Source organism: Meleagris gallopavo, chromosome 4 (genome assembly GCF_905368555.1).
Source record: "Meleagris gallopavo chromosome 4, MGAL_WU_HG_1.1, whole genome shotgun sequence".
In the NCBI taxonomy this organism is placed as follows: domain Eukaryota; kingdom Metazoa; phylum Chordata; class Aves; order Galliformes; family Phasianidae; genus Meleagris; species Meleagris gallopavo.
The window spans coordinates 38,008,898-38,021,292 of NC_139407.1; the positions used below are offsets into that span (position 1 = coordinate 38,008,898).

Genomic DNA, 12,395 nt, shown 5'->3' on the forward strand with positions numbered 1-12,395 from the left:
CCTGAATCTTGCCTGGCAAAACTTGAGGACGTTCCCTCTCACCCCATTCCTAGTTACGCAGGAGAAGAAGCTAACGCTCATGTCACCACAAACTCTTTTCAGGTAGTTGTAGAGAGTAATAAAGTCTCCCCTGAGCCTCCTCCAGACTGAACAATCCCAGTTCCTTTAGCTGCTTCCCATAAGGTCTATGCTTCAGACCCAGCTTCACTGCCCTTTTCTGGATACACTCCACAATCTTGGTGTCTTGTATTGAGGGGTCCAAAACTGAACACAGTAGTCAAGGTACAGCCTCACCAGTGCTAGTATAGAGAGATAATCACCTTCCTGCTTCTGCTGGCAATGCTATTTCTGATACAAGCCATGATGCCATTGGCCTTCTTGGCCACCTAGGCACACTGCTGGCTCATGCTGAGTTGAGTGTTGATCAACATCCTCAGGTTCATTTCTTCCACAGCCTTCCAGCCACTCTGCCCCAAGCCTGCAGCATTGCCTGGGGCTGTTGCAACCAAAGTGACACTGACCTGACACTTGGTCTTCATCCCACTTACCTCAGCCCAGCTATCCAGACTCTGTAGAGCCTTCTTACCCCCAGGCAGACTGACACTCCCAGCTTGGTGTCATCTGCAAACTTACTATGGGTACACTCAATCCCTTTTCAGGTCATCAGTAAAGATACTGAACAGGATGAGCTCCAATATCAACCCCTGGGAGCAACACTCATGACAGGTTGCCAGCTGGATTCAACTCCATTCACCACCACTCTGTGGGCTGTGCCCTCCACTCAGTTCTTTACCCAAAGCAAAAAGAATACCTGTCCAAGCCACAGGCTGCCATCTTCTCCAGGAGAATACTGTTGGAGAGTGCCAAAGGCTTTGCTAAAATCTGAGTAGACTAAGTCAACAGTCTTTCCCTCATCCACCAGGCAGGTCACTCGATCATAGGAGAACAGGTTGATCAAGCAGTACCTGCATTTTGTGAACCCATGCTGGTCAGGCCTCATCCCCCTGTTGTCTTGCACATGCTGCATGATCTCGTCAAGATGATCTGCTCCATAACCTTTCCTGGCACCGAAGTCAAGCTGGCAGGCTAGTAGTCCCTCAGATCTCCTAAGGACCCTTCCTGTAGCTGGGAGTCACATTGGCAAGCCTCCAATCCTCTGGGAGCTCTTCGGTTGACCATGAAAAGGCAGAGCCTGCCCACATACAGGGCCATTCTCTGGGTGCTCTCCCCAGCACCTGAGCTCTGGTCACAGGCTCACCAAAGAGTACTTTGCAGACCGAGGTTGCAAATCTGCGAGCTTTCAACTCTGTCAGGGTTTCATTCACGCGAATGTGGGTAACAGAAGCCTTACAGCAGGGGAAACCGTGCATGGCTGTGCCGCCTGGCAGAGCCCTGAGCCTCGCCTCAGCAGCACCGCAGCGCCTCACCGGTCGCAAGGCGCTGCCATTCCGGCGCTGGGCCAAGCGAAAGCGATTCTCTGAGCGCCCTCGGGGCGCCGGGGGACGGCCCGCGGCCTTCGCTGCTCCCGCCCCGTTTCCTCCGGAGGCAGCGCGGAGGAGGCGGGCCGGGCTGGCGGGCGCGGAGCCGGGTTTCGACATGTCGGGCGCAGAGCGGCGGCGGGCGGCAGGTAGGCGGGCGGGTTAGCGGCCGGCACGCTCCCTGCCCCACGGGGCCCTGCGGGCTGAGGGCAGCGGCGAGACGGAGCCCCGGGCCGGTCCCGGGGAGCGGAGCCGCGGGGCCGCTGTTGCGCTGTGGGGGGGGGGAGATCGGCCTTTTCCGTCTACGAAACAAAGGGGTGGGGGGGGTGGGGGACGAGACGGAAACACCGATTTGCAAGGGGACCCGGAACGAAAGTACGAGAAGTCCGGGTTATTGCTGGAGATAAGCGCGCTATCAGTGCGGAGGCGGGAGGGAAAGCAAGAGTCAGGGCTGAAACGCTGCCGCTGAGAGGCGCCTGTACCGCTGCGATCGGTGTTCTTACCGTAAAGTTGATAGATGACTCAGAACCTGCCGCCAAAGCACCAGGTAGTTCAAAATGTAACTACTGCAAGCGCAAACGAAATCAGTTTCTAAGTCAGTGTTCACTTTCAGAGGAGATGAGCCATATACTGAAAGACTTCTGAAATCTGGACTGCTAAGGTGCAAATGTTGACACCTGTAATTTAACTGAGGTGAAACTAGAATGCTTGACATGGTAGAAGCCACGTGCGGGCCAAGCAGCTGCAGCACGCGTGGGCTCGGGCCCCTCAGGCTGAACGGTCCAACGTTTTCTTCTGTGTTTCCCCTTCGTTGAGAGCATCCCCCGGTGTCCAAGCACTCAAAGAGGCACTCATATCATCTGATATTGAATGTTTTCAATTTGTAACCCCTGGCATTCTCTTTTTCAAGCAAGTCTGGCTTTGGTAAAACGTACCACGTTCCTTGGTGGTAGTTGTATGTTTTTGGTTCCCCAGGATGCTGTTAGGCATACACATGCATTTTTTGTGCTGTTGGTATTTTCTAAATATCATGTCCTTTGGCCTATTTGAAATGTTACAAGATTAAAATGCATCCAAAGAACATGTAGCCAGATCTCACTGTGTAGCTCAGTGCATACCTGAGTTTTAATTCCTTTAAAACAATCCATCTTCACAAGATATAAGACAAGTAATCCCTTTGAGAGCAGTCAGTTCTTAGCCTGTGTAAAACAAGCAGACAGTTTTTCATACACCACTTTTTTTGTTTGTTTACCTGAATGAAGCTACTGTGTGGCAGTGAAAAGCTCAAGGCTGAAAACTTGCTAAACAGATTTAAAAGAAGAATTAAAACATCTTTCCCAGGTCTCCTTTGACTCAGGCATTCCATAGTCTTTGTATCTACATGACAGCGTGTTCTGTACAAAAGTCTGACTTTAACCTTTTAAAAGTCTGTTGAGGGTTTTGGAAGAGTTTCCTTCCTCCCACTCTCTTTTAAGTTGAGGCAAAAGTATCAGACAGATCTCAGGTACACAAGCAAAAAAAGTGTAAATTTAAACATACAGATCTCTGGCTCATTTTATAAACAAAATCACAGACACAAGTGTTGCTGTCTGCACTCATTTTTAACACTTCTGTCATTAGTCTGACCTGCATGTTATTTCAAGCAAACTGAAATAGCATTTTATCCATCAGGTCACAAGTGATATTTGCAGGACACAACGCTTGAAAGCATGATCAATATTTACAGATGTGAAGTTTGTGTGTAAACAGCAACACTTAAAAGGGTATGACTTCCTTTAAGCTGTCTCTCAGTCTCCCTTGCTATGAAGTTCAACATAAGGGCTTGTAAAGTCAGCTCTAGAGCTCCACGCTTACTCTAGTGTCTTTATGAACATCTCAGTCAACACCTACATGTTAATTCATTTTGCTAAAGGCTTTAGTCAGATGTGAAAAACAGGGACAAAAACTAGGAAAATCATGTATACAAAATAATTTTTAAAATATATGTATATGTGACCATGTCTTTTGTTTTGATTGCAGGCCGTGTCCAGTTGGACAGCAAACCTACACCAACCACCACAGGTACAATACAGCATATAGTTTTCATAATATGGTTGTTAGTCTTTAGTGATAGTAATAGGAACTATGATAAGAAGAGCCCACTGAGATATTTAAGGATTTAAGTATTTTGGCCTGACCATCTGCCAAGCCTTCAGTTTTGCACCCTCCCAAGATATGCAGATTCCCAGTTGTTTCTATAATGTTACCTTCATGCGCATTCTGTTACTGGTGATACTTAATTTAGCAGAAGAAAAGGTATAAATCTTGCATATTTTCAATTGTTGTTACTAACATATAGTTATACTACCTTCTGCACCCTGCTGAGGCTGCACCTTGAGTGCTGTGTTCAGTTTTGGGCTCCTCATTACAAGAAAGACATTGAGGCCATGGAGTGTGTCTGGAGAAGAGCAGTGAAGCTGTGAGAGAGCCAGTCTTTTGGGGAGTGGCTGAGGGAACTGGGATTGCTCAGTCTGGAGAAGAGGAAGCTCAGGGGAGACCATATCACTCTCTAAACCTGAAAAGAGGTTGTGGTAAGGCAGGGGTCAGCCTCTTCTCCTGCATAACTAGTGATAGGATGAGAGGGAATGGCCTCAAGTTGCATCAGAGGAGGTTCGGGTTGGATATTAGGAAAACTTTCTTCTCCAAAAGAGCAGTCATGCTGGAACAGGTTGCCAAGGGGGTGGTTGAGTCACTGTCCCTGGAGGTGTTCAAGAAACATTTAGATGTGGTACTAAGGGACATAGTTTAGTAGCGGAATATTGGTAGTAGGTGGACAGTTGGATTGGATGATCTTGGAGATCTTTTCCAACCTTGGTGATTCTATGATTCTGTGATTCATAAGCTGCACCCAACCTCAGAGATTGCTCAGTTTTGCATTAGCAACGCTACTGAAGTTTAAAAAAAAGTATATTTTTAGATAATGTAAACTCCTAATTATTGAGCCAAAAAGACTGTTTAAATATAAACTTCTAACTCCTTATGTATTCCAAGATCATGATTTATGTATTTAAGTAGCTACAGATAGCTAGCTAAATAAAAAATGTGCACATCTTGACCACCTGAAATTCATAGTTAGAGTCAAAATTTGAAGAACAGCCTCCAAATGTTTGGGGTACAAATGCTAATGAAGCTGTTAAACCGCATGCCTACTTAGCTGATGTGTGAATGAGCTTTTGGTTCATCTTTCACACTAATAGCTAAACTTTACAGTTGGATGCACAAGTTCAAACTTTTCCCTTTAAAGATTTGGTGTCTAAATCATTTTTTTCTCTCTAACAGATGGAAATCAGAACATCACAGAAGTGGATGCATTTGATATAAGGTACGGTTCTGATGGCAACAATGGAGAGATGGCCTACTGCGGGCAGCTGAAGTTTTCCTGGTTTTTCGTTAGGAATGCAGCTGGATTACTCACTCAACCTCACCCATTTACACAACATGTTTTTAGTTTTAGCAACATCAAGTGTAGAACTATCCTTCTTATGATGAAGGCATGCAGAAGGGATTCTTAGGAGTGCATCCATGTTATGGTATGCAATGTGCAGAGAGAGTGACAAAAATACCATCACAATCTATGGACAGTTGGGCAAAACAATAGTGTGTAACACAAGAATATAGTCCTCTATAGAGAGAGTGTAGAGATCACGAGGTAGTGATTTCATTAAGTTTTCCTGCTCCACCATGCAACATTGTGTAGCCCTGAAAAAGGTAAACTACCTGTCTGGTAGCTTCCTTTGCCTTGCTCACTCAGTGAATACAGCTGAGCAGAGCAAGAATTATGTAGGGAATCATGCTTTAATGGTCCTTTCATGGATCCAAGGACATAACAGTCCATAAGCCGTATATCTTGTTAAATCCAAAGGAACAAAAATTACCAGAATCTGAACAAGTTCTGGCACTGGCACAGGTGAAATATCATTCATAATTACAGAGCTAAAGTTGAGAATTTTTGCATTTTATCATGTTAAGTGCTCCAATTGGGGAGAGTGTTAGAAAGCATCCTACTTATTTTTCTGACAGTTTTCCATCTTGCACTTCAGAAATCCCCAGTTGAGGATCAGCTGTCCAGAATTCCTGCTCCTTGTTTGAATTCTTCAGGCATTATGAACAGATGTTTTAAGGAGCTGCTCATAGTAAAGTGGAGAAGCAGAAATATTTAATGAAACATTTTGGTTGCTTTGTAGTGAAATGAAAATTTTGGAGTAAACTGTAATCTTTAAGTAACTTCTACAAGTGAGTATTCTGAACTTTTTCTAGGAATTGCACCAAAACTGAACATTCTGCAGCAGAAAAAGAAAACAAAACAGTAACATGCCAAATACAGCAGCTCTGCCTACTGACAGTTCCAGGGCAGCATGACCTGGACTATCATTCTGTAAACCTACAGCACAGGCCTTTTCTTTTGTGAGGAACTATCATCAGAAGTATTTTAGCCTCTGTTCCCTGCACCGATGCCTCTATCAACTGAAGCAGCACAATTTGTCTCTCTAAATACAGCCAGCCATGCCAAAGCCTGGAGAGGACCCTTTGGGTCCAAGTGTACAGATCATAGCATGTGAATGCAGACCTCTATGTTGTGTTTGCTTATAACACAATAAAAGAAACAGAATGCTACTCCAAACATACAAATGCTCTACACATTTGTTGCCTTGATATTTAAAATTTCTCTACTTAGAAGCTGGGTTGGCCATTTGTGATCTTGCTGATAGTCCCTTGGTTGTAGGGCTCTGTTGGTTGATTGCTAGATACCAGTCAACAGTTGTACCATCATAGCTTTCATTTTGATCTGTAAATAATACAAACTTCTTGACTTCTCAAAACAGTATGTATACTATCTCATCAACCAGTATACGGTATATAGGCTGCTGTTCATGATGTAACACTCAGCTCAATTAGAAGAAGTGGAAGCAAATCTCACACAGTTAAATTTCCAAATAAATACATATGCACCATACAACTCTGCTAAAATAGTATTTAGCTAAACATGTAACATGGAGAATTGGAGCCAAATCTGAAGTGCACTTTTACCTGTCTCAGTGTGTTATTAATGTGACAGCCTCCTGAAAACAGAAAATACAAATATAGAGAAACCTGACAGATCTTTGTCCCCAGCCTAAACATGGTTTTACTGAACTGTTTAACATGTCCAAGCTTTCAAAAAATACTTAATGATTTAGGTTCTTTCTAAAATATCACACATTTTAAAGTCTTCTGAAATTGGATTCTCAAAGTCTCTAGTCCATTACAACAGTCTCAGCTAGCAGGAATACAGAAAAGGAATTCAATTAGCAACTAACTAACTCATCAAGAAAGTTTTCTATCTCTGGCAACAGACAAACATTTGACCCTGCAGAGCAATACAAAATGAACCATCAGAGAAGAGGAGTTGCGTTAATCTTCAATCACGAGCACTTTTTTTGGCACTTAAGGCTGCCAGATAGACGTGGGACTTTGGCAGACAGAAACAATCTGAAACGCAGGTAAGAAACTTGGTTTCTCCCCCAAAGCTTAAAAAAACCTGAACCTCAGAAATTGAGATCAAATAAGCAGCTACCTAGATCTTAAGTTTAAGTACAGAAGAAAATATTTTGCAAACATAAGCATCTATGCAATCTTGACAAAGTAAGACATAATTAAAAAAACTTCAAGAGACATTCCTGTATGTCACAGAAGCTGCTGGTGTGAGTCATACGAGTGCAGCAAGTCCAGACCTCTTCTAGGCCAAAGTCTTCAAAGTAACTTGAATTAGATACTACATATGCACTGGGTACCAGTTCGAGTCCAAAATCATTTTCAATTATTTTCATAAACAATGCATAAACATGAATATTAACTATCTCATAGTGAAAACAATTGAGTTGGTAGTAATCGATATATATAATTTGAGAAAATGTTTTTACTAATATGTATGTGTTTTAACAATAGTTTGACAGACCTTGGATTTGAAGTCCGAATTTTTGACGATCTGAAAGCAGAAGATGTGCTGCAGAAAGTTTATGAAGGTAGGAGACCATATATTAGTTACGTCTAACTGCTGATAGCAGAATTTCTAGACTTATGTTTTCCGTTCTCTATGCTCAGCTAATTTAAAATTTTTAATTTTCATGCACAGTGTTCAACATACAAAGGGTTTAAGGGTTAAACTTCAGATTTTTTTTATTGCAATTTAAGGAAGTCTGTGCTGAGAGCTAATGAAGTTGCTGAAAGAAGTTAGCTTTCAGCTGGGAGAAGTTAGTAACATTTTTTTTTTTTTTACTTTCAGTGGCTTATCTTGAGCCATGCTTAATCACTGTGCCTTCAGATTTCTGCAGTCTTATGCTATTTGAAAATATAGTTCACTCGAAAAATAACTGATCTGAGATGAAATTACATGATACAAATGTGCCATGTTTTTTTGAGAGCGAAGATCACTGTTTAGTTATCTAAAGTGCACTTGATATTTCAGCCTCTCTGGATGACTACAGCAATGCTGACTGCTTTGTTTGTGTGTTCTTGAGTCATGGTGAGAATGATCATGTCTACGCATATGATGCCCAAATCAAAATTGAGACGATCACAAACATGTTCAGAGGAGATAAATGCCAGAGTCTGGTAGGAAAGCCGAAGATATTTATAATTCAGGTAAGATGTTGTCAGTGTACACTTAATGGCAGAGAAGAAAGTATCATTAGTTTTTGGAGAAAGTTGTGCACACAGCTTCACTTCCTCCCATTCATACCTCTCATCCACAGGTTAGGCTGAAAAAAATTATCTAATTTTCTTGCATTCACTGTTTTCTACCAGGCAAGTTCCTTCACTTGATAATGGAAGAAGATTATGTTTTTTTTTGTTTTTGTTGTTGTTGTTATTGTTTTTATTTATTTCCATGATCAATACTCATCATAGAATTGTTAAGGTTGGAAAAGACCTCTAGTCCATCTGTTGTAATTGGGATCTCTAGAAAAAATAAAGTATCACATTAAGGCTTTATTGTCACAAAAATACTGATGGTGCTAAGCAGTCAAACAAAACTCATACAATAACTTCTGATTTCACTCCTTGCTTCAAAGGATAATGCAAGCTGGAATGAATCCCAGATCATCTGTGGTCCAGCTTCTTGTTCAAAGCAATCAGATGTGGGGTCAATCCAGATTTTTAAGGGCCCATCTTTATGTTACAATTAGTAAACTCAAACAAGAACTTGACCTTTAGTAGACTGTGATTTTAGTAGTTATATAGTAATTCTAAGTTTTTTCAAACGGAAGTGACTTAGGCACAAGGTTGCTATAGATGTCAGCAAGCTATTAATTAATTTTTCATTAGGATTTATTCAGCTTTTTTTTTTTTTTAATCAGGCCAAAGATGGAAAAAATATTTAAGTATTTTGATTTTGTAATACAAGTTATACTTGGAAATATTAATGAGATATTTATCAAAGAAGGAAATTGCATCAGTTCAGTTCAGGAACAGAGTTCTTTTACAGCAGAAAGAACAATAAGTGTAACACTTACCTTTGGAAATCATAGAGTAAACAGCAAGGACAGAACTTCATCATGGCAAAGGAAGGGAAATTTTCGTATTTCTGTATTTTGTGATAGCTCTTAAGTAATGCCTGTTGCCTACTTTGTAACTTTTTAAGTGTTCTCGTACTCTCTTTTTCTCCACATACACTTTCTGCAACACAGACAATCCTTGGCTTATTTAATGGCTTATCTTAAAATAAATAAATAAATAATTCAGCAACATAATATAACACAGGATATTACAATGGCTGTGCTTCAGGGCATTTATTCCTTGCTGCATTGTCAGGTTTAGGGAGGTGATCCTTTCTCTTTCTCCAGCTGGTAAGACTGCATTCAGAGTCTTGTGTCCAGTTCTGAGCTCTCCACTATACAAGATACAGACTTATTGGAATGAGTCTAGTGCAGGGCTGTGAAAATGATTAGGGAACCAGAGCATCTTTCATACCATGAGAAACTAGGGTTGTTCAACCTACAGAAGAGGAGGCTTGGGGGATCTTATCAATATACATGAATACCTGATAGGAGGAGTGGGAATGAAGAGGAAGCCAGGATCTCTTCAATGTGCATAATGGATACAAATTAAACACGTAGAACATCTCAACACGAGAAGACACTTTTTTACTGTGTAGGTGAGCAAACACTGAAAGATGTCACACAACCTTGGAGACAGAAGCCAACTGGACATAGTCCTGAGCAACCTGCTTTAGCTGACCCTGAGTTTTTATTGGATTTCATCACCAATATTTTAATTGATAGAGAACTACATGGGTCTTTATGAATCTACAATTATGGTTAATGTAGAATGTAACAGGAGTCCTCTCCGTTTAAAAGTATCATGGTAACACAGATCAACTTCACAGAAGTAAAAACATAATCATCCTTCTCTCCCCAACAGGCATGTCGAGGTGATAAACATGATGACCCAGTTCTCGTTCAGGACTTAGTAGACAGCAAAGATGAAACCACTGTTAACCAGACTGAAGTGGATGCAGCTGGTGTCTATACCCTGCCGGCTGGTGCAGACTTTATTATGTGCTATTCTGTGGCACAAGGTAGGATTCTATTTTATGTCTGTGTGTCTGATATTTCACTATAACAAGCGTTAACATTTCCTCATTTTGCAGTCAAAATAATGAGTACAGTTCCATGTCATCTGTTTTGCTCCCTATTAAGTGTCATCTGGGAAGGAGCCCCTTATGTTAGGAAAAAAGTAAAAACAAATACTTAAAATTGCAGTTAATTTGCCAAACAGAATCATTCCCTTTATAATTTTGTTGCTGAGCTGTGTGCTAACAGCAGGCATTCCTCTTTTCTCCTAGAGTGTGGTATTCTAGAGGCTTATCTATTCCCCCATACTATGTGGCCGTACTTCCCAGTCCATCATCTGTCTTGTCCTCAGTCCCATCTGCTGCCATGCAAATTGCAGATAAAGTTCTGTGGACAATAAACTATCAGTTCCTAAACTGTATTCCTCTTGGCTAGACTGAGTAAGTGATATCAAAACCATTTCCTTCTGCCATTCCCAGTGAGACTGCATAACTTGACGTGGTAAGATTTACATTCAGTAGTAATTCCATTAGGTGAAGCTAGCAAGGATTAACTGTCGTGAATGTTTTTCAGTGGGAGTGGCTACTTACAACTGAGTATAATTTTATTTTCCTGTTCTACAATAGGTTACTTTTCTCACCGTGAAACTGTGAATGGCTCCTGGTACATTCAAGATTTATGTGAGGCTCTCAGGAAGCACGGCTCTTCCTTGGAGTTCACAGAACTTCTTACTGTCGTTAACCGAAAAGTTTCTCATCGCAAAGTGGATATGTGCAGAGATATAAATGCTATAGGAAAAAAACAGATTCCTTGTTTTGCTTCAATGTTGACCAAAAAATTGTATTTTCACCCAAAATCTAAGTAGGTTGCTACTTAATAATGACATTCTTTAATGCTCACCGCAGAAGTGAGAAAGCTACCATCTTAGATAAGGAGATTAATACTCTATAAAATTATTTACAAAAACACTGATATCAAACCTTATAGTTTGTATACGCAATAGTTTCAAAAATCTTAAGGCAAATTTAAAGCTAATATTACAGCTCTGTTCATCTCAGGGAATTTGGAAAAAGTTTACTGGTGCTAGATTAGTAAGAGGTGCTCAGATTTTATTGAAATTAACTTCTAAGGAAAAAGAAAGATTTTTGCTCAATTTATCTGTTTAGTTATGGCACATTTTTTACTATTTCCAAAACTTTTTAAACAATGTAATAGGTTAGCTTCTCTTGCTCCAAGAGTACAGTGTACAGGAAATATACTTGTAAGGCATCTTTTTATATCTGTACAACAGTGTCCACCATCTAATTTTTATGCATTTATTGAGGGTGGGTTTTTTTTTTTTTTTCTCTCAACACTAAAAACGTACTTAATTCCTTGAGTACAGTTGTAGTTCTAATGCAAATAAAGGGCTTCTTTTGCTGGCACGTAATTTTCATTTGTGGCACAGTTAAAGCTTGTGGTGCTTTGCATCCTCAGAGGGAAAGAAAGCAGTAGTGAAATAAGGCAGCAAATATCTTGCTTTGGAAAAGCATGATTTTGGGTACATACACACTCTTTGACAGGGGTAAGCTTACCTGCTACACATCACTAAAGCAAATGATTTATATGGTTCAGGTTCACTTGCCACTCTTCTTGATATCTTTAGGCAGCTCCGCAATACACAACATAAGCAAACCTTGGTACTTCGGAGGTATTGGTGTTGGACCAGACTGCCTCCTCTTGGCTCCAGAGATCAGCTGTACACTGTCATTTTGTATACAGAACTGATAGTATACTTGTCATCATAGGATGTTTCAGGTTGCTACTACTGTAGCATTAGTAACTGCAATACTTAATAGAAGCAATTTTTTAAAAGATTAGTTTTTACATTATTGGTACGTAATGCTTAACTCTTCTGGACAGTGGAGAACTCACACTAAGGAAAGTTAATTCACTTTTCTGGATAAAAAATAATTGACTTACTGGCTCTACTTTAGTTATATCCTTTCATATATTGTGTTCTGAGTCACGGATATTAAGTCTCAATATGGCTACTTTGAAGCTTTGAGTAAATCATGTATTTGCGAATGTTTTTGTAAGTTCTTTCAATAAAATGCAACAGTAAAACAAATAATTTTACAGTAAATGAGTTTGATGTATGTGCTATTTTTCCATTAAAAACACTGACTACAAATAGCTTACTTTTGATGAAAATCTAACCTTCACCAATGGCGTTATACCAACAAAATCAGAGCATACAGAGCTAGGGAAAAGGAAAGAACAATTTCAGGAAAAAAAATCCATAATACTTGATGCAGGAGTTAATTACTTGCTAATTGTCTGAAAATGA

The 12,395-nt window shown here is 40.5% G+C and overlaps 1 protein-coding gene across 2 annotated transcripts; it reads left to right on the top strand.

Annotated features, from left to right (window-relative positions):
* The first annotated feature begins 1,440 nt into the window (after nt 1–1,440).
* CASP6 (caspase 6) lies at nt 1,441–12,179 on the top strand. Of its 2 annotated transcripts, XM_085222903.1 has the most exons (8): nt 1,441–1,627; nt 3,498–3,539; nt 4,797–4,839; nt 6,851–6,997; nt 7,443–7,519; nt 7,963–8,138; nt 9,915–10,071; nt 10,693–12,179. In XM_085222903.1, exons 1-8 carry the CDS (start codon nt 1,597–1,599, stop codon nt 10,929–10,931), a joined length of 912 nt encoding a protein of 303 aa, XP_085079029.1. In that variant the 5' UTR covers nt 1,441–1,596; the 3' UTR covers nt 10,932–12,179. The 2 variants fall into 2 exon arrangements, with proteins under 2 accessions (XP_085079029.1, XP_085079030.1); XM_085222904.1 differs by lacking the exon at nt 1,441–1,627 and having other exon boundaries at nt 3,525–3,539; nt 6,831–6,997.
* The last annotated feature ends 216 nt before the right edge of the window (nt 12,180–12,395 follow it).

What these genes read in the sequence shown, in the direction of transcription:
- CASP6 (XM_085222903.1), top strand. Translation starts at nt 1,597, where the DNA reads ATGTCGGGCGCAGAGCGGCGGCGGGCGGCAG. An exon ending in GCTGCAGAAAGTTTATGAAG is followed by an intron (nt 7,520 to 7,962) that starts GTAGGAGACCAT and finishes TTGATATTTCAG; the next exon opens with CCTCTCTGGATGACTACAGC. An exon ending in CGAAGATATTTATAATTCAG is followed by an intron (nt 8,139 to 9,914) that starts GTAAGATGTTGT and finishes TCTCCCCAACAG; the next exon opens with GCATGTCGAGGTGATAAACA.